General features: G+C 32.6%; 1 protein-coding gene across 1 annotated transcript in view; it reads right to left on the bottom strand.

Annotated features, from left to right (window-relative positions):
* LOC145941468 (dynein beta chain, ciliary) overlaps positions 1-24568 on the bottom strand; it is a 53464-nt gene that overhangs the window by 10864 nt on the left and 18032 nt on the right. Inside the window, exons 21-50 of the mRNA XM_083047577.1 lie at positions 24120-24231; positions 23149-23326; positions 22870-23018; positions 22464-22709; positions 22169-22393; positions 21582-21783; positions 21330-21496; positions 18602-19014; positions 15671-15941; positions 14555-14817; positions 14175-14485; positions 13266-13381; positions 12922-13133; positions 12597-12800; positions 11775-11846; positions 11361-11576; positions 11023-11260; positions 10620-10812; positions 10086-10263; positions 8140-8268; positions 7832-8051; positions 7603-7764; positions 7065-7214; positions 6719-6880; positions 5761-5997; positions 4350-4571; positions 3737-3988; positions 2271-2397; positions 2064-2197; positions 1172-1409 (exon numbers count right to left, since the gene is read on the bottom strand). Coding sequence (XP_082903703.1) covers positions 1172-1409; positions 2064-2197; positions 2271-2397; positions 3737-3988; positions 4350-4571; positions 5761-5997; positions 6719-6880; positions 7065-7214; positions 7603-7764; positions 7832-8051; positions 8140-8268; positions 10086-10263; positions 10620-10812; positions 11023-11260; positions 11361-11576; positions 11775-11846; positions 12597-12800; positions 12922-13133; positions 13266-13381; positions 14175-14485; positions 14555-14817; positions 15671-15941; positions 18602-19014; positions 21330-21496; positions 21582-21783; positions 22169-22393; positions 22464-22709; positions 22870-23018; positions 23149-23326; positions 24120-24231 — 5999 coding nt within the window. The remainder of the gene's footprint in view (positions 1-1171; positions 1410-2063; positions 2198-2270; positions 2398-3736; positions 3989-4349; positions 4572-5760; positions 5998-6718; positions 6881-7064; positions 7215-7602; positions 7765-7831; positions 8052-8139; positions 8269-10085; positions 10264-10619; positions 10813-11022; positions 11261-11360; positions 11577-11774; positions 11847-12596; positions 12801-12921; positions 13134-13265; positions 13382-14174; positions 14486-14554; positions 14818-15670; positions 15942-18601; positions 19015-21329; positions 21497-21581; positions 21784-22168; positions 22394-22463; positions 22710-22869; positions 23019-23148; positions 23327-24119; positions 24232-24568) is intronic.

The following is a 24568-nucleotide window of genomic DNA, read 5'->3' on the forward strand; positions in this document are numbered from 1 at the left end:
TCATTGGAAATGGACTACCAAACGTTAGTACACGACCACCAAACGAATGCCTACAGTCCTGATGCTATACGCAGTCTGGAAAGCCGAATTTTATAAAAGAAGCGGCTATCTTCACGCGCGTATGCCTTTTTTTATATTATTAATTATAGTTTTGAATACCAATCATTGGAAATGGACTACCAAACGTTAGTACGCGACCACCAAACGAATGTTTACAATTATAATGCTATACGCAGTCTGGAAAGCCGAATTTTATAAAAGGGGGGCCTATCTTCACGCGTGTATGCCTTTTTTTATATTATTAATTATAGTTTTGAATACCAATCATTGGAAATGGACTACCAAACGTTAGTACGCGACCACCAAACGAATGTTTACAATTATAATGCTATACGCAGTCTGGAAAGCCGAATTTTATAAAAGGGAGGCCTATCTTCACGCGCGTATGCCTTTTTTAAATATTATTAATTATAGTTTTGACTACCAATCATTGGAAATGGACTGCCAAACGTTAGTACGCGACCACCAAACGAATGTTTACAATTATAATGCTATACGCAGTTTGGAAAGCCGAATTTGATAAAAGGGGGGGCTATCTTCACGTGCGCATGCCTTTTTTCGTATTATTAATTACAGCTTTGACTACCAATCATCCGGAACGTACTACCAAACACTACCAAACGACCACCAAACGAATGATAGTGTTTATTTTTCGAATTTTAATAGTGAGGGGGCCAACTTCACGCAGCTCTTAGGCACGGGGTGTCGAATATTACATGAAAATCACACAAAATAAATTTATGAACGTCATTCATCAACGGATCGCCTGAGAAGGAAACAAACATTGCATTCGAGTGAGGCTAGCTGCGATACAAGAGCGTTATCATCTTCAAATATTTTAACTTTGTTTAAGAAATACACTAGAGGTACGATTTAACAAATTAACGATATGATTTAGCATACTTTCCCCTATATATGCTTCTGACTATGATATACAAGGTGTTTACGAAATACTTGGACAAACTTCTAGGGCGTATTTCTCACGTTAAAATAAAGAAAAAAATGTATGTTAGTATTAATCATAAATAAGTATTTAATTCATAAGAAATGCCTAAAATTGTTTAAAAATCTTAATCCCATTGCTAATTGTAATAGTTGAACCATGAGCAACCTTTGGCATTGATATATGGCTGGATCGCTTTAACGACCTCCGGATGTATGTTCTCTTTTTCGTAATTACGCAAATGCGACAGAAAGCCGTCAATAGATCCCATTACCACTCTGCAGACTTTCCAACTCCTGTCTTTCGGAATTCTTCCTTCATGCGAGAATAGAATGAGCACGGCCTGGGCGACCATTAGCACCGCTTCCGGCGGCGTCCCGAAAGACTTCAACTCGGTCAAGTTATTCTGTAATCACGTAAGATTTTTTATAGAATCCCCCCTTCCCTCCACACACATGTTCTCTTATTAAATGCGAAAACATACGGGTGGAGCTGTGTTAAGCAGTCAGATTTTAAACTCATCTTTATATCATTTTCATCATACGTGCTTTTTCCATCTGACAAAATTGTTACTTTCGAGACCCTTCGAACGTGCTTTTTCCATCTGACAAAATTGTTACTTTCGAGACCCTTCAGTTTGATAGGTTATTTTCATAAGACTTTTTATCAGAAGAAAAATGTCGCAAACCACAAACAAAATTAGTTTTATTATACATAGCAGATTTGATGAAAAATCTCTATGAAAATACTTCTCGTTAAAAATTTAAAAATCTCAATATATTTTTTGAAAAGAATTAAAATTTTTCGATATCTTGATATCTCGAAAACTACTGACTGTAGCGCATCGTGATTTGCGACATTCGTTTTTCCCGGTAAAAAAAAATATATATCAAATACACCTATCAAATTGAAGGGTCCGGAAAATAATCCTTTCCTTCCATTGCAACGCAATAAACTTTTATTTTGCTTTTTTTTTTTTTTAAATTGCTGTTGCGTGACTCGTGTCCACTCGGTGCTCTTTCGGCGCTTTGATTACAATACATATTGCGAGTTCGTTAACCTTGTTCAAGGTATCGAGCGCAGCTTCGGCCTGCCTCACCGCCGGCTCCGCCCGGGCCAAGTCTTCGTCGCAGCGTCTCTGATTTTCCAACACCACCTCCTTCATATCCGCCACTTTCGCCTCTTCCTCGGTCACTAAAAAAATCCCCGTTTCGCGCTCGTTACCACCGACATTATTATACGCGATATTAACTCTCTGATGTCTTACCGATAGCCTTTTCCGCCTCCACAATCGCGTTCTCCGCGCGTACTTCGGCCAATATCTTGTCGGCTATCTCGTTCTTTTTCTTCAACTCGATCTCTTGAGCGGTCAGAATGATCTTTAACTTGTCGACCTACTTCGCGAAAAGATAACTCAGAAGATGGACGCAAGGAGAGCCTGAAGCGAGGGCTTCTTGCCACCCGCCGCCTGCCAGCCATAATCGGCTACCCCTAATGTGCTCGTAACATATATGCATTATGTATTTTATATATACGAGGGAATATATGTAAGAGGGGAGAGAAAAAAAGCACGCACACAAATACGCCTACACATACAAGTGTAAGTGATGCGGGCAGTTTTTTGTTAACAATTCTTTTTTTTTTTTTATTATTTTAATTGAAGTTAATAACAAAGAAATTAATAAGATTTGATTGAAACATATATATAATATTTAATCTGAAACAAAACTAAAGTAAAATTTCGATCCAATTTTTATTCTGAATACAAAAGTATCTACATTATAAATAGATTAGGAATAGTTGTAAAACATTTTAATCGATTATTTTTTAGGAACTTTTTAATTTTTTCTAGAAATGTACAAAATAAATGTCCAAACCCATTTGAAATAGAAAATGCAACATAGTTGGAACCTTTTCATTTGAAAATGCAAAATGCTTTTTAAACATCCATTTAAAATAGGAAATGGAAAAATAAACATTTTTAAAATGGTTTTTTTAATAATTCAAAAACTGATTATTTTAAATATTTATATTTAATTTAAATTAATTTGTATTTAAATTCTTATTTTTTATATTTTGTACTGTTATGTCTTGTACTGTTATGTATACTTAAATTCTTATTTCTTTTAATATAAACTTGAATTACAAAGATTGAATTATATAAACATTTACATATGATATCACAAAAAATATTTGCCTATATTATTTACAGACTTTCAGTTATTCTTTTAAAACGACATTTTGATTTTTGATTGTAATGCTCTTTAGAAGTGGAACATGCTTTTAGAATTTTTTCAAAAATGAAATTATCCATTTTTCTTCTACAAGGTTTCATAATTAGAACCAGTGATGCTAGAATGAGGATGAGTATTGATATCTCGATTCATTTTTAGTTTGCAAGAAAAATGTATTTGAAATCGAAGAAATGGGTAAATGATAACTAAAATTAAATAGAAATATAAAATAATTTTTGAGAAAACGCACTTTAAATGCAAAATACAAAATAGACATTTTATATTTTATATAATTTTGTTACCTTTTATATATTTTCATTTTAAATATATCTATTTCAAATAATGCACATATCTGATTTTTTTCATTGTCATATCTGGATTCAGATGATATATAAAATCCAATGTAATATTTTAAAATTTTATGCAAGGAGAGAGAAGTAAGAATTAAAATCCATTGAATAAAAATTCCGAAAAGAAAGTAGGAAATAACAAAGTATACCTCAACGGCGCAAGATGCGAGCTTCACCAATCCATCATTGAGGCGCGATATCATCGCCTTCAAATCGTGTGTTTTTTCCGTTAATAATTTCGAGTACAAAGAGATTTGCTCGAGAAATGATTTCGGCGTCGTGTAGTTGTATCTCCGTTCATTTTGCAAATATATCGTGGATACGTTGTTCACGCTCGTGTAAACAAAGGACATGAAGAGCGATACGGAAGTTCGATATTCGGCCGGTAACTCCTTTAATTCCTAGTATAAATTAGAAAATTGCAAAATTATAACTTTTTTTTTTTAGAAAAATATAAATAACATTTCACTTTCGCACATTATTATAATTAACAGATTATAAATCTTTAACATATTTCCAAAATAATACATTAAGCTTTCTTTTTTTAATTTTTGATCAAAATAAGATAAATTTTTTCTAACATAGTTACATATATCGCTAAAGAAAAAATTAGACATTATTAACTTAATAACTATGATAATATTACGAGGAAAGGAACTACTATATCTCATTTAGGATTATAATATATATCTCATTTAAATTTATGTTAAAACCAATTTTGCGGTTGTTGGGAGAAATAACCGCGTGTAAAATGCGTTATACCTCCAAAAACGTCGCCGACACGGATTCTAGAGCCGTTTGCGGCCAGTCCTGAAACCAGTCGATCGCGGTGCAATTTACTATTGCGGGGAACTGTCTGGCCCTTTTTCGTAGGGTCGCCCCTACTGGTGAGAAACACAGGACGCATCTCAATTGCCTTCGCACGCGTTCGATGAAGAATTTCCAGCAGTTCTCTTTAGTGTCGATTATCCCGGTTTGCTTGACCTGCACGAAGAGCGATACTAATTGATTGATGGATTTTTTTTCGAGTATTTAAATCATCTGAATATCCGATTTATTTCGAAATAATTAAAAAAATTAGATATTTTTGGTTTTTATACTCGCGGATAATAAATATAAGCTAGAATAAAACAGCAAAAGTTTGAATTTTTTATACACTTAAGGTAACACTAGTTTACAGTCCATAATTATTTTAAACCAGACAAAGTGTTTTTTATAGATTTTTGAGTGCTGAAAACAAGAATGCCGCAAACCAAACACTAGCACGTCAGATTTCCAAAATAATTGAGGTTTAATCTTTAAAAAAATGGCTTTTTGTAATATTTAAGATTTTTTTGTAAAAATGGTTAACGTTATCTGGAAAGTCTAATTAAATATCATGAATGTATTGTTCATCCTCTATAAAATGCATGTTTTTGTTTCTTACTTTTTAGCCATGTTATGAAAGATTAAACCTAGGAACTACTCATTTGAAGATACTCTTGAGGAAAAAAGGTATTTTGGAAAAAAAATATTTTTTCCAAAATTGATTTTACCATTATTTATCCCCCCTTAGATCAACTTTTATCTGGAACATTTTTTCGAAAATGAATTTATTTCAAAAAATTCAAAGTGGGCAATTAAAATGAAACGCCCTATATATAAATATACATTTAGTGGAATCTATCACAATAAGCTACACTGTGTATGTGTATCGATAGCCCTAAACTGCAAATTATGAGTATAATTATATGACTTCATCATCATAGGCGGAACATTTGCTATCTTAGCAAAACTCTATAACATGACTATAAAGTACAATATCGAAATTTAAAAAATGCTTTTTATAGGGAATGAACAATACATTTATGACATTTGATCAGAATTTCCAGATAATCTTTTTCACAAAAAATCTCAAATATCGCAAAAAAAAGCCACTTTGCATATTGAACCTCAATTATTTCGGAAACCTGACGTGCTGGTAAAAATTGATCTTGTGGCATCGTTTTCATCCAAAAATCTATAAGTTACACCTTGTCTGGTTTAAAATAATAAAAAAGAAATATTTTTTTGTAAACTAGTGTAATATTATTGAAATGATTAAATACTTTACGAACTTTCTGTACCCTTTATCTCAATACAAAAAATACTCTGACTGTATTATTATAAAATAGCGCTGTACGATGTATTTTACCTCGTTGCGCACGGCATTAATGACGTTATCCACTTCATCGTCGGTCAACAGTTCTACGATTTCCCCCGACGCCAGCATATCATTCACGACGACTAAGAATTTTTCCTCAGCAACTTGTGAATCGCTCATTAAGAAAGTAATACCGAAACCCTTCACGCCAGCCTTCAGGTACAACACAGCCAAGTCAGCTTTTAGCTCGTTTAACGAGTAACCTTTACGCAGTTGCACTTGAAATACCTATTTAATACACATAAAAGTTTAAATCCGAACAAACTGCTTTAAGAGAAAATTTAAAGATACTCGTTAAAAATTTTTCCAACAATTTGCAAAAATTTGATCGAGACTCTTTTTTGTTATCCGTCTCTCTTTTTATATTTACATTCCTTTGTTTGTCGTCTATATGTGATAAACCAATTGGATCAGTAGAGATCAAGTTCAATATGTACTTAAAAAGAGTCGAATTCAATAATCAAGTTTTATTTTTTAGAGGATTTGAATAATAATTTTTTACGAATAATAATTTTTTATGAGTTAAATGCTTATGATTATTTAATAACGACGTTAACATAAACTTTGTTTTACTCTAATTTCGCAATCACTCATTTTTTACTATGGGTATATATCAACTTTTTTTTTATTTTGACGTGAGAAATATGTTCTAGAAGTTTGTCCGAGAGTATTTCCAAGTAAATATTCTGTATGCAACGTAAATTTCTCATAAATGCTTATAAAAGATTCGAACATACTTGAGCAAGGTTTGAATGTACTTGGAAGCTTTTGTTTTTCGAGGTACTTAGAGTTCGAAATCATGCAAATTTGAACCTACTTGTAAAATACTTAATCTTATCGCTAGTTGTCGGTTGTCCTACTCTATCGAATATTTTTCTGGAAACTCGAGAAGCTAGAATACGTATACAATGTGGCTATGATGCCTAATCGATAAAATGGCCCCGCTTACCTCCAATGAGGAAACGAAAGAAGCTAGTCGTGACAAGGATTGTTTGCCGCTACCACCTACACCCACAAGAAGTGCATTACCCCTCGGCGCCTCCAATATTCTATTGATACGACACACGTGATGTATGGCGTCCTCGAATAATATTAGATTCATTGCAGATACCTATAAAATCGAAAAAAATAAGAAAAAGTCATGTTATGACTTGCAAAATGATTGATATAATCGACACAATTATATATGTTAGATTATTACATTATTGTATTCTATTTATTTAAAGAAAATTAAAAACAAATGTGTAAAGGATTAAAGAAGATGATAATATTCGATCGAAATATATAATATATACCAGTTCGTTATAATTGAGCAAAGCTTCGTCGAGTAATTTTACAAGCTGAGTCCAATTCTTGATAGGCGCATATTTGGGTTCTCCGATTCCTTCCGCGAAATGACAGTATATCAACGGCTGCTCCAAACCGATTTCGTGCTCGTTCAAATTCTAACCGTCAATCAATCAAGTAAAACATCCAGTATAAATAAGCCAATAAGCGTGTTTCACGCTCACAATCGTGATCAGCTCAGATGCAGCAAACATTTCGAAATAAAAATATAGTTGATAGATTTAAGAGGATTGCTCGTGATCTCTTTATTAATCCTTTTGTCAAGGAACGGTATCCAAAACAACTTTAAATATTAAAACTGTATCTGAACTTTTCTTTGCCCAAAACAAAATACAAGAACCTTTGTATTTGGAAATCTATAACGGAAAAGAATGTTCGATGCAGCTTTAAAAAAATTGTGTCGAAAACACAGTTGGTATCCAGGTATTCATACACGGAAAAGTGAAGAATTATTGACAGAAGGGTTAAGTCATTAAATAAACGTACGGGTATATTTTTCCGAAGAGCTTCGAGCAACAGCCGATCAAACACTCTCTGATCGTCAAAATTCACTAATTTGTCCCGATACACCCGCGTCGCTTCATGAACGTAAAGTCTGATTATGTGACTCGGAAGTGGTAAGACGTCACCGCGGGCGAACAGCATTCCCTGAACGATATTATTACATTTTGAGCAAAAAGAATTACGTATTGGTAGGCGGAGGCTCATTTATTACCTGAAATATGTTGGTTAAGTCGCGTAAATTGAAAAGGTAATGGAACTTGATGACCGTCGGTAGGAAGGTCGCGGCGACCTTATCGTGGAGATACAACGCGGTGTTTATCAGAGGACCCGTGAACTTTAGCACCGCCGGATGGAACTTTTCCCGCGGATCAGTCACGTGCTGCTCGAGGATCTGGCTGTATATCAGTTTGAGCGCCTCGACTTGGGGAAAACTAGGCAAGGAAACGCCAAATACGGTGCGATTTGCTTTCGTAATATCGCGTAAGTAATCGAGAATAGGTGTATGGATAATAACTTTACCTAACAGCAAACACAGCAAAGTGTCTCTGCAAGCGCGGATCTATGGTGAAACTACCTACGGTAGGATTCATACAAGACACATATTGCGTATTGTGAATCTCCTTTAGAGTTAGTTTTGTTCTGTCGTACCTGCAACAAATTCGTAAGGAAAACTTTATTTCTTCGTCATTATTGTAAGTTCTTTTTCGATTAGGAAAATGTACATTTTAAGCGTGATAAAATTAGTAATTCAGAAAATATATTGATTATAAATAAAGATATATAAAATAAAAGAATTGAGTCCAATATTGTACATACACCTTCCTAATATCGTATACTATATTTTTCTACTGATAAATGCTGTACTCTTTTAAAAACTGTCTTGATTGCTTCTTCTTTCTGCAGTATAATGTTAATCTAGTTGTGGAAGTGAATCAAATAGTCAGTTTTTGTAATTTATTTCAGTTTTATTTATCTAAAAAAATGTTTGCATATATGTATTTAGGCAGGTGTTTTGAATGAAAAGGTACGTGAAGGTATTTTTTTTCTTAACGTATGTGCAATCTATAGGTGGTTATAGTCTTTTAATTTCATTGATAAAAATTAAGTTGTAGACTTTTGTATTTTCGTTCGGACAGCCACATTTCTTTCATGAATATTTGCCTTATACAGGGTGGTTCAAAAGTCCAGAAACAGTCGAATATTTCATAAACAATGAATTTAAAAAATCAGCTTCAGATAAAAATTGTAGGGTTTAAAAATATCTATTTATATACTAATCTTATCACTTTGACCTTGGCGTTGCCAAGATGAGAGATTGTCTTGAATATTTTAAGTGGAACTACTATTTTTGTATATAAATCAATTCCTCGATTGTAATTTGCAACTAGCAACTACATATTTTTTTTTAACAGTTATGTGTTTTCCTTACATCAAATAATCCTCATTATTTTGTGCATAAAAGTATTGAGGTAAGATTATCGGAAAATGAATATTTTATGAGATATTCTCTACTTTATGTAAGATTATGTAAAATTAATGTATAAAATATCTCGGTAAATTATTCACTTTTTGATTATTCTACCCTTATAACTTTTTATGCAAAATATTGCGAGGAATCGATTTATATAAAAAATATATAGTAGTTCCATTTAAAAAATTAAAGATGACCTTGTCACCATCATCAAACTCGTACTGCTGTTGGTTGCATATATTTAAATATTATAACTTTTGTTTGAAACATTTTTTCTAAAATGTATTGTTTATGAGATATTCGATCGTTTCCGAACTTTTGAACCATTCTATATTTCATATGCCCACTATATTGATATTTAAAAACATATATCTTCTAATTTAAAAATGTAATTTTTATGATTTTAAATTTTGTATTATTTTGTAATTTATTTGTATTTTATGTTCTATTTCATGTTTTGTTCTAATTCATCAAATTTGTGTGCTAGTTTTATGAGTGTGACGTTTTTCTAAAAGATTTTTTACTTGAATTTTTTCTTTGTGTATTAATAATAATTAAGTAAACAATAATCTTTAAAAAATTAAGAATCAGGTATTATTAGGAACATAGTGCTCAATATCGGAAACTGTCATTTTTTTTACATTTCCACTTAAAAAATGAATTAAAAAAGATATTATTGAAAAAGTTTTGTTTATATATTTATTACAGTTAGAAGTCTGTGTAAATCACGTAATTTATTCAATTTTTATTTTCTAAAAAAAATCTTGTCTATAAATATTATGAGGCTTTAAAAGTAGGTCCAATATTAGACATACTTCCTTTATATAAATATATATTTCAAATAAAAGTTATAAAATGAGATTTTTATTTAAAAAATAATAAAAACACACGTTTAGCGAATCATTCCGCGCGGTTACTAAATTAATTCTTAAAGGAAAATCAATTTTCCACTTGCTTTAGATAGCAATTTCAATCAATATAGCGAAGTTATTACCAATGATTGTAATCCATATGTTGCCTGATGAGAGTATGAGGTTGTACAGTCCCGTAAGTGTCCACTTCCGGCATGTTCATGTCGTCTATAAAATATACCAAGAGTTTCGTGCCCGGTGGCCCGTAATTTCGTCCCGCTTTCTTCTCCAAATGCTTCTCGAGTATTTTCTGCAACATATCTTCTCGAACAAAAACGAAAACCAATATAATTCGTCGTTGATTAAAATGAGAGTCACAACAATTGTAATATGATACAATTGACTATTATTTACCTACATTACACTCACAAATATACAGCGAAATACATTTATACATTGAAGAATTAAAAAAAAATAAGCATTTTAATGTGGATTTTGTAATTTTCTTAATTTTTTATAGATGTAGTAGTGTAATTTTTTTTTAAATAAGAGTTTAATTTTTATGATAATAATGTAAGTTACTTTGAGGATTTCGAAAAACACATGGAAAATTTATATGAAGGCTCTATAAAATTCACGATTTGCTAAAGACTGTTCGAATTGTTTCTCTTATTCACCTGATGTTGTGTAGAAATTGAAAGGAACGTTTGCGATATTGTAATTATCTGCCAAATCTGCCAATTTGTCGGCCATAATGACACTCTTTCCAGAACCGGCTCCACCTATTAACATTACCGGAACGCGTTTCTTTATCAACAAGTCCATGAAGAAACGCAAACGCACCGTTTCTCCGGTTGGCACCAAGGCGGACTGCATTAAACGTTAAATACATTTAAAAAACGTTTAATTTAAACATAAAATTCTGTTTCTCAATTTTGCTCACAGAAACATATTGTCGTAATTTGTATATTGTTAATTTAGCAACGATCTCTATAATTAAAAAATGATTATTCGCAATAATTTCGTTAATGTAATTGTATATTTTATGTCCCTGTCTTGAAATAATTTAATGAGAGGAACCTGAAGCGGAATATCCGAGTCCAATTCGAACTGGATGACTTTCTCGGCCCAGGGTACCAACTTTTTCGTCTCTGGTTCTATGAAATAACTGAATACGGTCTCGCCCGTTGGAAACTTGACGGTTCTGAATTCATTTAGCCACCATTTGCTAAATTCCTTTCGCCAATCTATCAGCTGATCTTTAAACATCGTGGAACCGAACGCCCAAATGCAAGCGAAGGCAAAATACAATTCGTACCTGAAATATCGTATCGAAATGTAAACGTACAAAAGTTCTTTTTACGACTTGTTTTTACGTCACGAAAGATCATCAGAATTTTATTCGTTAAGAACGCTACCATTCCTTCGGACAGTCTGGCGGTACATTTTCTTTAGTCAGAAAACAGTCGAGTAAGTGACAAAGCATTTGCAGATGACATATTTCCGGTAAGGGAGTGATCTTCTTAAATCTTGACTTTGTCACTTCCAGCAAGGGTGGAATGTACTTTTCGAAGAGAATCGATAGATTAGCACGTTCGGAATGATCTCTCGTCTCTATCCAGCTTGTGATAAATCTGCCAACAAGTTTCTCGACTTGAAATAATTCCAAAAATTAATCGCTATGCTTATCAAACAATATAAATAGATTAATCAAATTTGAAGCTAATCGCATGAATCAAATTTTTGTCAAAGTGTAATCGATGATTGAAATTTTATTCTTCGAAACTTTTAATCTGAGAATTTTCTTCACGATAATATCATTCATTGCTTACGGGCTCCAGCCTAAATCTTGTGGATTGATGTATAAAATCCCTGCTCTGGAAACTGTCGCTGGCGTAGCTGTTCTAAAGTAGAACAGGAATATTTCAGATAATTCTATTATTACTATAAGCAAAGATTTTCGCTTTCCATTTGTGTTAAATTTTAATGTTCAGTTAATTAAAACAAAAAATTAATTAAAATAAAATTAATTTTATTTTTTTCCTTTAAGTTTAATTGAATGGCTTCAATTTTCGATAATCAAGTACATAACATATATTCAATTTTTAAAATTATTCTTTTGTCTAATACGACATAAAATATTTGGATAATCTGCTTAGGATATTATTCAAAGCAATTGAAAGTATTTGTTATAAATTCACAATTTTTTTATTATTAGTTTTTATTTTTTTCATAATTGTAGTTACAAAGAAAAAATATATTCCTATATATAAAACCAAATTTCTTTATTATTTTGTTATTTATTTATATAAAGAACGAAATTATTATATTTTTATATAAATTTTAAAAAATTAACAAATAAAATATTAAATTTAAAAATCTTAAACTTATGACATTCTAATTTAATATAAATACTGTTTTTAAAAATAAACTTTTGATTTAACTTAAATTAATTTAATGTTAACTCAATTTTGAACTGAGTTAGGTTTTTGTTCATGCAACTTTTAACATAACCAAATTAATTTTATATGCCATTAACTTTAAACTTAACTTAGTTTAAAAGAATAATTAACTTACCCAACTCTGAATTTTTATAATAACAAATTAAAAATTAAAAGAAGTAGATTGTTTAAGAATTAAGAGTAAGACATTACCTTAAAGTTGCGATTTCAAAGAGAAGGCGCATTTGTTTGGTCAATGCAATTCTCTCATTACTCGCCAATGTCAGGACCTTGTTATCGTCCATCACGGTATTCAATGATTCAATCCACATCGGGTCGATGTCACCGTCGAACACGATCCACTTTGGACCATTGCTGGGCATATTGGCTTGCTCCCTCATTATCACGGAGATCAACCTGCAAAAGTGGCAATAAGAATAGTAGAAAGTCGCGGGAGAGCCTATTATATATCGAGTGTGGCCTAATAAGAGCTCATATAGCGCGGCTGTGAAAATTGACGGGTGTGCTGTCTCCCAACCCGTCTTTCCATTCCCTCGTTGCCGGATTAATGGCACCAAATAACTCGTCGTTGGTCACCGCCTTCGGATTCAGATCGTTGTAATGCGGTTTGCGCATTTGCTTCGTGTACGTTCTGTTGAGCGTTTTCCAGACTTCGGTCTTACCGGTCCCGGCGAGGCCGACGATAAAGACAGAGTGTCGAACGTGAAGCAACTCCTCCAATTGTACAACCTGAGGCGAAACGGAGAGCGAAGGAAAATCTCTCTCTCTCTCTCCCCCCCCCTCTCTCCCCCCTCTCTCTCTCGTTTTATATATGTACTCACCAATTATTCGAGGTGAATATTACATATAATATATATGTACCTTTAAAATAAACCCATCTTCCGGTTGTAGCTTTAAATCGAGAGCCGCAGATTTGACCATCATTTCGAAATCCAGATCTCTCTTTCGCGGTACGTCCAACGCGGGAAATAAATCTCCTGACAAATAAAAGGGAAATTTTAATGTAATCACTGATATATCAATGCGCCTCGGGAAGTCTATACAAGCTGCCTTGAAACTAGCAATGGGATTAAGTATCTTACCAGTAGGTTCAAATTTGTTTGCATGGTTTCGAACTTTCTATGATTACTTTGAAAAAAAAAGAAAAACAGTACTTTCAAGTAGACTCGAATCTGCATAAGATAAGTTCAAACACTTTATAAGTACCTCGAAAAACAAGAGCAATGTGTACTTCCAAGTATATTCGATACTTGGATCAAGTTCAAATCTTTTACGAGTACCTATGAGAAATTAGAGGTAAATGAATGAGTGCGGGGGATGAGAAGTGCATAAATGTGTAGTAAGTATTATAAATAGATTTTTTATCTTAGAGCTCGAATACTATTTGTGAAAGATTTAATTCTTTACGATAGTTAGTACTTGTAAAGTATTATTTTGAACCTTGCAGGTACATAATCTAAAATTTGAATATAACTACTCTGGATTCGATTACTTTGCAAGTACAATATATTAAATATTATTTCTTATAAATATTATTTGAAATCCAGAAAATAAAACTTGATTATTGGACTCTGATGATCCCACCCCTGGGATCCCATTCCCCATACCTGAGAAACTTTTGTCAAACTACTTTCTATCTACAGATTTTTTTTATTCACTTATTATTATCAATACTTCTTTAAAAAAGATATCGGAGGAATGAATAATTTTTCAACAATAACAGGTTTTTGGACATATTCCATTTAAATGATATTTATCTTCTTTCCGTACCTATTAATCCCATGAATACTGGCACATCGTCGGTCACGATTTTTGGCATATTAAAGTCTCTTAAAGCTCTCATTAACACTTGTTCCTCCGGCCTTTGCTTATCATCGCGTTTTAACTTTCCAGCGACGACCAAAACGGACTTGATAGCTCTCAGACCCCAGTCGTAGTGATCTTGCTTGGACAAGAGTTCGCGACATAGCATATACAGAGTAATGAATTTTCTCGCTAGTAATCTCGCCTCTTGGAAACCCTCGGCCACCAACATGATTTCGCAGATTAGCTCAAAATCAGGCACCACCATAGCGCAGGGTCTGTCGATGAATTATTTGTTAACGCGATTATTAACTCACTCGATAATCTCTTCGCGGAATATCGTTTACCGGAATAGCGTTTTCAAATTTTCGGGTAATTCTGTTCTACCGGCGTAACCAGGATTCATCGTTATAAACATGCCAACTGTGTCCACAATGTTGAGCTCTTCCCCGAAGAACAGGAATCTCTTCTTTCGGTTTCTCACTCCATCCAGAACGCATTTCACTTGCACAGCGACGACCGACAAGACTTCGACGGAAATCCTATTGAATTCGTCGAAACAACCCCATGCTCCAGTCTGCGCTAATCCCTTATATATATTGCCGCAAGACTAGGAGAAGAAGAAAGGTATACTAGTTCGAGAAGGAAGATAAATTGGATTTTATATTTTATTTAATGAAAAAACTGATATTAAATTAAATATTTATGTTGAGTGAAAAAATATTGAGAGAAAATGTTATTTTCGGGATCCCTCAATTTTATTATAGGTGTGTTTGATAGATTTTTTACCTCTCTGCACCCCCAAAAAATTTTAACTTAATCCAAACTTATTTCTAATTAAATTAAAATGAATTAAAATTTATCATATTAAAAAATTTGATGAAAAGACCTCTATAAAAATGACCTCTTGCCAAAAATTTGAAACTTATAATATATTTTTTCAAAAAAAAATAAAAATTTTGAAACATCGATATCTCGAAAACTATCAAACACACCTACCGGGACCAGGTCCCGGAAATAACATTCTTGCCAAATATTGTAATCTCTTGGCGCTTTTTTCCTTTGTATACGTATACAAGTCAATATTCAAAAACTCGCGTGTGTGTGTTAATGTCACAAACGTCGGAAAATGTGTGCAAGAGGAGTTAAAAGTCACGGGAGATAACAAAACTCAATTTTACGCTCCGTTAAGCATAACGTAACTTGAAAGCTTAAAAGCACTTTGGCAGAAGAGGACACAGTTGTAACAAAAGAATTACGCGTACTTAACCTAACCTAACTTAATGTGTAAAATGTATTAATAACCGATCGTAAAGGAACGAAGAACGTTTGTTTCATAGAAACATCCGGCAAGTACCGGAATTTTTTCGAATTGGACACTTCTCGCCCGAGAAGTACCTTCGTGTAGGAAGAAGAAGAGAAGAGAAGAGAGAGAGAAGGATAGAGGGAAGGAGAGACTATACTTTATAGTCCATTTGTTCGGAACAGTTGAAGACATAAACCATTTGTCCGAGGGCTCTACCGAGGTCCTTGGTCGTCTCGGTTTTTCCCGTCCCTGCGGGCCCAGCCGGTGCACCGCCCATTATCAGATGCAACGATTGCGTCAACGTAATGTAGCATCTGTCCGTCAACGGCGTAATTACCAGCCGCGGCACATTACCCAGGTACTCGTAAGCGTATATGAAACAGGCGTCGCAAATGTTGGCGAAGCAATCTTCCGATTTGTCGTTCCACCTACGGAGGCGAGAGAAACAATCTTTTTCAATTTATTCTTCTTTATCTTCCTTTCTTCTCGCGCACACCTGCGCGAAGAGATTAGCGTGTACATACACTGCACCGGAACGAAAATTAAATCAACACCGGGATAAAAATTCTCAATACGAATATATATATATATATATATATATATATATATAAAGGAAACCCGTCTATAATGGTCCCCGGGGTAAAATGGTACCCTGTACTTATCTCTCCGATTAGTGTTGTTATCGGCGTGTAGATAATTTTATATTACTTCTATTTCTATCCTGCCATCATGTAAATGTTTGCTGAAGCGATTGGATATGTTTAACAATAACATAAAAAAAATTCTATTTTTTAGAGATCTGATACAAGGTAAACTTCCTGTTTTGTCTTAATCTTGTGATTAAGAGAGATACTATATCAAGTTATTATGCTATAGCAAGTTATGTATTATGCTAGTAAGACGTAGTTTCATACTACATATTTTAATGAGTATAGAAAGTCCACACGATGGCAGTCTTTCCGTAGCCATTTTTTTATAAAAATGGAACGGTCGGGGTAAAACGGTCCTTGTTTCTTTTTAAGAAATCACTGTCCCAAAAATTTTTTAATGCATTACTCTGCGTTTTTGTTGTAGATATAGCACAAAAATGCCTACAAATCATTCTCGCATAAAATCACAACAAAGTTGAAGCCCAATTAAAATTTCAGTGCTATATTTTGTTAATTTTTTTGCAACATCAAGTTAATAATGCACTATTTGATAAAAAATGCTTAAAATACATTTTTGTTACATAAATTCAAATTATAAATATAATTATTCAATCGAAACTATTACCTGTATTAAAAATATTTTTGGGGGACCATTTTACCCCAGTCCCTGGGTAAAATCCCTGGTAAAATGGTCACTATAGAGGCATATAAAAACTTTTTGACTGTAGAAAAATTTGAACTAATAAATAATTTGTAATTATTCCACTAAAAAGAGGAAGAAAATGTCTTTTCAATTTTGCAAAGTTTGAGAGAAAGCAAAATTAATATAGAAACTGTATTTTTTCCTTAAGGTGACCATTTTACCCCAGTCTCCCCTATATATTATATATATATATATATATATGTATATACATATATATATATATATATTATAATATATTATAATATTTATATATATATATTTTTACAAAATCGATCGTATCAAGAGTATCGATATTTCTAGATATTTCTAAATATTAATTTTACATTTTTTTCGGATAATTAAAAAAAAGTGGGATATGGGAGAGTATGTATATATTTCAATCTGATTCCGATAAAGCTTCTGATAAAAGCGTTTTTTATTCAGGTAATCAGAAAGCAGATACTTCTTTAGATAAGAAATAAAGATTTTATTTTTAAATATATTATTTAAATATACATATACAGGATCTCACTAAATATTCAGCCTTTATATGGAAGACAGCATATTTTTATAAAGCACTGCCTCTTTTTGATTATATAGATTTAAATGCAGAACGATATTAATAGGAACTTTTGGTGAATTAACAATTTAATTTGTCGATATATAATTGATAAAATTAAGTATCTTACAAGTAGGTTTAAATTTGTGTTTGAATTTCGGACTTTATAATTATTTCGAACAAAAACAGTACTTTTAAGTAGACTCGAATCTGAACGAGATAGATTCGAGTTTTTTATAAGTACTTTGAAAAACAAGAGTAAGTATTTCCATATATAGGCGAACCTAGATCACACAAGTATGTTCGAATCTTTTATAAGTACTTTGAGAAATTTTAAGTTGTATATACAGGGTGTAACTGAAAGAATACTTTATATATGGAGCAGACTATCAAATTCTCTGGCCAATTTGGAGACGATTTTTTCTCAGTAAAAATGTCGAGGTACCAATAATTTTCAAGTTATAAATGCTTGAAAAAAAGAAGGGCTTCTCGCAAATTAAATTTTGTAGAGTTAAAATATTAAAACTATATTCTTCAGTTAATTTCAGATAAAATTAATTGACTTTAATAGAATTTTAATTTAAGGCTAACCAAGATACATGATGGCAAACATTGGGAACACAGTATAACTTATGATTACATGATAGATTCCACTAAATATATATTTATATAAGGTGTCTCATTTTAATTGCCCACCTTGAATTTTTCGAAAAAAGATTATCTTTCTAGACATTTTCGCTAAGGAAAAATCCAAATTGGCCAGAGAATCTGATGGGGTATGCTCCATATATATTTTTTCAGTTACCCTGTATAATGCATATGTGTGTGTACGTGTGTGAGTGCGCGCGTGGCTGTATAGCAAGTATTATAAATAGATTTTTTATCTTGACGTTCGAGTAGGTATTACTTGTAAAAGATTCGATTCTTTACGATAGAAGTACTTATGTAAAGTATTTCGAACCTTGTAGCTACTTGATTCGAATATATAACTTCTAGATTCGATTACTTCGCAAGTACAATATATGAAATAATATTTCTTACGAGTATTGTTCGAATTCTAGAAAATAATAATTTGATTATTATTTTCTTGATTATTGAATTTGGCTCGAATTTTTAAGTATATATTGAACTTAATTCCATTCCTAATAATTTTTCTCCAAAAAGAATTGAACAATAGCAAACTCGCGTTAGAATCACCTGTGTTTCAACTGCGACTGCCATTGAAAATTGGTGAAGCTCTCCGCTTTGATGGATATTAATTTCCCGACGACGTCACGTGCGTGGACATCGATGGTGCAGATGGTCATGATCTTCTGCCGATCGTGCTCGTTCAGCTCGCCTCGTAGAATCGCGATCAGCGCATTCAACTGACTGATCTGCTTTTTCTGGTAGTCCTTGAGGGCATTCTCGTATCCTTCTTCGAGCCGCGCGAATGCCATATTCACTTCCGAAGTCCACCAGATTTGCGTGCCGCATAGAGCCGGCTGCGCCTGGTGATCTAGAATCCAAGAGTCACGGTGCTTCTCGTCGTACGAGACGACAGCCTGACTGATATGATATCTCACGGTTCGTGTCATTGCCTCCGTAACCCAATTCAACCAGATCTCGACCTGCGAAATAATCAGATGATTATCTTGATTAAAAACCAAATCAGCTGGCAGCAATGCTTCGTGAAGTTTAACAAATACGGGAGATGTATTTATCGAAGATACAGCTTTCTTCAAAGATTTTTTAAAAATATTTTTTTTATTGTTATTTAAAAAAGGAAAATTTATAATACACATGATTAATCTACTAATCGAAAGAAAATAAGGCAAGAAGATTATTTCCGGGACTTCTTAATTTAATGGATCATTTTCATAGGATTTTTTATCAGAAGAAAAATGCCGCAAACCACAATGCGCTACGATCCATAGTATTAGAGATATCGATTTTTAAAAGTCGCAATAACAGCAATACTTTCGACACATGATGCAAGAAATAATAAATTTGGTTGAATAACTTATTGTTAGTGTTATGTGCGTATTATAAAGTGAAAGTATGGACGGAGAAAAGACGAAGCCTCTCCTCTTATAACCTCCCCCCCAAATAATTCTAACCCTAACACAAATCCATTTCTGATTAAATTAAAATTAGATTTGTTATATTAAAAAAACTGATGAAAAATCTCCATGAAAGTAAATTCTTCTCAAAAATTTTGAAATCTCTATATTAAAAAAAAAAAAAATTAAAATTTTGAAACATTGATATTTCAAAAACTACACTAGTTTACATAAAAAAATTTTTCTTTTATTTTAAATCAGACAAAGTGTATCTTATAGATTTTTGGATAAGCTAATTTTCACCAGCACATCAAGTTTTCGAAATAATTGATGTTTAATTATGCAAAAAATGGCTTTTTTGCGATATTTGTAATTTTTTTGTGAAAAAAGTTATCTGGAAATTTTGATCAGATGTCATGAATGTGTTGTTCATCCCCTATAAAATGCATTTTTTTTATTGCGATATTTAACTTTTTAGTCAAGTTAGAAAGGATTTAAATACAATGTTTTGCATTAAGTGTATATTTACATAGGATGTCTCATTTTAATTGCCCGTCTTGAATTTTTCGAAACAAATGCATTTTCGGAAAAATGTTCCCGACAAAAGTTGTATGATCTAAAGAGGAACAAATAATGGTAAAATCAATTTTGGAAAAAATAATTTTTTCCCAAAAAACCTTTTTTTAGGAGCATCTCCATATGAGTAGTTCCAACTTTAATCTTTCATAACATGGCTAAAAAAATTAGATATTGAAATAAATAAAATGCATTTTATAGAGGATGAACAATACATTCATGATATTTGATCAGACTTTCCAGATAAGATTAACCTTTTTTATAAAAAATATCTTAAGTATCGCAAAAAAGCCATTTTTTAAACCTTAATTATTTTGGAAATCTGATGTGCTAGTAAAATTTGGTTTGTCGTTTTCAGCAGCCAAAAATCTATAAGAAACACTTTGTCTGGTTTAAAATAATTGTTGGCTGTAAACTAATTATTGATCATAACGCATCGACATTCTTGTTCTTGGTAAAAAATCTATCAAACACACCTATAAATAATCAAATTGGGGGATCCCAAAAATAACATTTTCTCCAAAAATAAGATTCCTGAACTGATTGTTTTAAAGAAATTGTCGAGAGATAAGAATCTCGAATTAATAATGCTCACAAGTAACACTACTCAAGTGCCATTCGCCGATATTCTTGAAACTTTGCACACACGTAGTACATCGAAAAACATTAAACACGTGTTTTTTTATTTTGGCTAATAAGGCGTTTTAAGGTCGGGTATAGTACCACTATCTTGCCTTCACTGGTCGGGTATAGTACCACTATCTTGCCTTCACTGGCTGGGTAGACCTTCCCATTGCCTTCAGTTTCCGCCATTTGGATGCGTCATATTAAATTTTTCATCCGCCACCTCTAGATTGATATAACTGTTGCCAAAATCGTAATCATGTATTTAATAAACTTCGCAAGTGGCGTTAAATAAAGTTTTTGAAACTTCTGCGATTTTGTCCACCATTTTGTATTTGCCATTCTGAATCTTGTTAAACTAATGTCAAAATCGTCATTAGCAATCTCAAAAACACGCAGACAATGGGAAGGTCTACCCAGCCAGTGAAGGCAAGATAGTAGTACTATACCCGACCAGTGAAGGCAAGATAGTGGTACTATACCCGACCTTAAAACGCCTTGTTAGCCAAAATAAAAAAACACGTGTTTAATGTTTTTCGATGTACTACGTGTGTGTAAAGTTTCAAGAATATCGGCGAATGGCACTTGAGTAGTGTTACTTGTCAGTCATAAGTCGTATAATCGCTGTATATTTATGTGTCATTCCACATTGCATATCTGGTGAGATTTAATTAATTTTATACCTTTCCCGTGCAATCGCATATGCCATGCATAGGCATTTCCTCGCCGTCCTTCGCTATCATCCCGTTGGCTTGTTTCGTCGGCTTTCCTCCATCGAGTTTCCACTGCAGCATTGCCAACGAGTCGTACAATTTAGACAAATGCTTGCAAACCATTTCGGGATAGTTTCCTGTTGTGATGAAACGTTGCGTGTGCAAGTAAGGATGAGATAAATAATTATATATTGTTATGACGGAGAGAAGAGAAGAATTTACCATTGCTCAGTATGTCCAATAAATCTGCGGACGAAATAAAATAGAATCGTGGATAGGCCAGTCGTTTTGTCTCCAGATAATCGGACAACGCTTTCTCGCAAATGCTCAGTTGTCTCTCCAAATCCTCTAAGCGGTCCAGGAGTTTCGGTCTATTCATCGACTTCACTATGTTCAAGTTGGTCAACATTTCCTTCAATAGATCCTTAATAGGAAATCCGAGGATACGCAAATTATTGTTCAATTATCGTTTTAATTAAAAAAGTATATAAATCATCAGATAAACAAACTTTGCACTGTGGATTATCGTAACTAAATGATTAATTTTCAATACACTTTCTTCATCACAAAATATTACGAATATCAAGGGAAATGTGCCTAATATTAAATCTATTTGTAAAGCCTTATATTTGGACAAAATTTTTTTTTTAGAAAATAAAAATTGAATAAATCACATGATTTGTAGATATGATTAATATCTTTAAATGCAATTTTTTTCGAATGTCATTCATATTCAGGACGCTTTATCGTTTTACGAGAACCTATTTTTTAAAATTTTTAAGAGAAGATTCGTCGAAGTTTAAAGTCACCTTAAAATCCTTGTCTATCTTCTCAAAGCGTTTCGATTCTTCCGGTAATTGGCTTCTTATATCTTCCGAGCCGATAAAAATGCTCTCCAGATGCATCCATGTTTGTTGAATCTTGAACCAGGCGTTGATCGTGGCGTCTGCATTGCTGAGCTTCCTTTGCCAATCCATCACTTCGTCGAGGAAGTAGGCGATGTATTTGGAGTCCAACATATTTTGCAGTTGCACCTGCGACAGCGATCTTTTTCGTCTCTCAAGGCTGACGAGGATAAAAGGTGTCTTGATAGAAGGTATATACCTGATTCTCTTCCAACATCTCGATCGTTACTTCGCTTATTTTTAGGACGTTGAGTTTCGTACGTTCGTGCATCTCTTTAACGAATTCGAGAGTGTCCCATGTGTTGTGCAGCTCCTTGAGAACTTTCTCCATGTTCATTTCTTTAACAGCCTTGTCCACCGTGTTCTTAACTTCCTCCTCGTATTTATGAAGCTCTAATTTCAGCAGATCCTCCAAAGTGGTTTTATCGTCCATGGTGAATTTCACCTGCGATACCAATCTCAGAGTTGCTATATTTCAATCGATTAATAATTTTCTTTTTATATATCTTATATATCTTTTGTATCTTTTTTATATGCGATCTTTTTTTTTATTTCCAATCGTTTTTTAGTAATAGAATTCTCATTGAATGACATTATTTACGCACCCGTGTTTCAGCCATAAGTTCTTGCCAATGTCTGTCCCTGATTGCGGGATTTTGCAATTCCGAAACTGCCCTTAACGATGATATCATGTTCCTCACCTGTGCTTCTATGCGCGCGTACAAGTCCCAAGCTCGTATTTCTTTATCTAATTCTAAATTAACATGAAACATTTCTCATTTTTTATATATTAAGTATGATTCATATGATATAATTAAAATCAGAATTTTTTTAATTTTACAAATACTTGATATTGGAGAAGCATCGATCAGTGCAAAACTTACGTCTCAATTCTCGAATAAATTTTTTACATTCTTGATCCATTCCATCGACATCGATTTTTTTCCAGAATGTCGTCTTCCACTCGTCTAGATTCGACGTAATGATATTGACATAATCCCAAAGATTTTTCAGAAGTCTCAATTCTCTTCTCGCAAGCTTGATTTGCTTAAATTCCGTTACCTGTAGGAATAGGATCAAGTTTAATATGTACTTAAAAATCCGAGTCAAGTTATTAAGTTTTATTTGTTAAAATTTGAATAATACTTATAAGAAATAATATTTCATATATTGTACTTATTGCGAAGTAATCAAATCTAGAACAGTTATATTTGAATTTTAGATTAAGTACCTAAAAGAATTCGAAATAGTACTTATAAGTATTTTCTATTGTAAAAAATCAAACTCTTGTTCTTCGAGGTACTTATAGAAAATTCAAACCTATGTCATTCAGGTTTGAGTCTTCATTAATACTCTTGTCTCATAAATCAATAGCAAAGAGAATGAAATGAAATCTTGATTGACATTTAATGAATATAAAGTGATAGAAAAATAATATACACACACACACATTTTTATTTAACAAGAAGATCATATTACTTAATATCATTCTCTTCAGTAATTATTCGAGTGAGAATTTACTATAAAAGTATTGATTTTTTTTCGAAGTAATCATAGAGGGTTTGAAATCATTCAAACAAATTCGAACCTACTTGTAAGATACTTAATTTTATCGCTATATATATAACATAAAATTTCTCATAAGTATTCATAAGTGATTCGAACATACTTGATCCAAAATGTACTTCGAAGTACTGCTCTTGTTTTATAAGACACTTATAGAAAGTTCGAACCTATCTCGTCCTAGTTCGAGTCTACTTGAAAGTACTTTTTTTCGAAGTAATCATAAAGAATTCAAAACCATGCAAACAAATTCGAAGCTACTTGTAAGATACTTAATCCCATCATTAGTTACCTGTTGCTCGAATATATTCGCCTGATCATGCAATGCCTTTAATTCCTCTTCGAATGCCAGGATCTCTTCGTTTAGTTTGTCCAGTTTCTCGTACACATTCGTACAATCGAAACTAGACAGAAATTAGAAATGAATGAATTAGAATGAATTAGAAATATGTAATACACGTGTCGTAAATTTACTTACATAGAAATAGGAAAGAAAACTGAAACTGTCTAACCTAGAGATGTAAAAAAAGTATTTTTTTTTCCCCATAAAAAAACGATTTTTTTAATGAAAAAACAAGTCTTTTTTTCAAAATTTTGTTTTTTCATATTTAATATCTTTATATTTTGAATACTGCAAATTGATTTTTCATTATTTTTAACTTTTTAGATTTTAGATGATAGATTTGAATAATAGATAATAGATAATAATAGAATGTATAATAGAATAATAGAACAAAAATA

Source organism: Prenolepis imparis, unplaced genomic scaffold (assembly GCF_030444845.1).
Source record: "Prenolepis imparis isolate NDT839.2.m4 unplaced genomic scaffold, iyPreImpa1.0 SCAF_10, whole genome shotgun sequence".
NCBI lineage: Eukaryota > Metazoa > Arthropoda > Insecta > Hymenoptera > Formicidae > Prenolepis > Prenolepis imparis.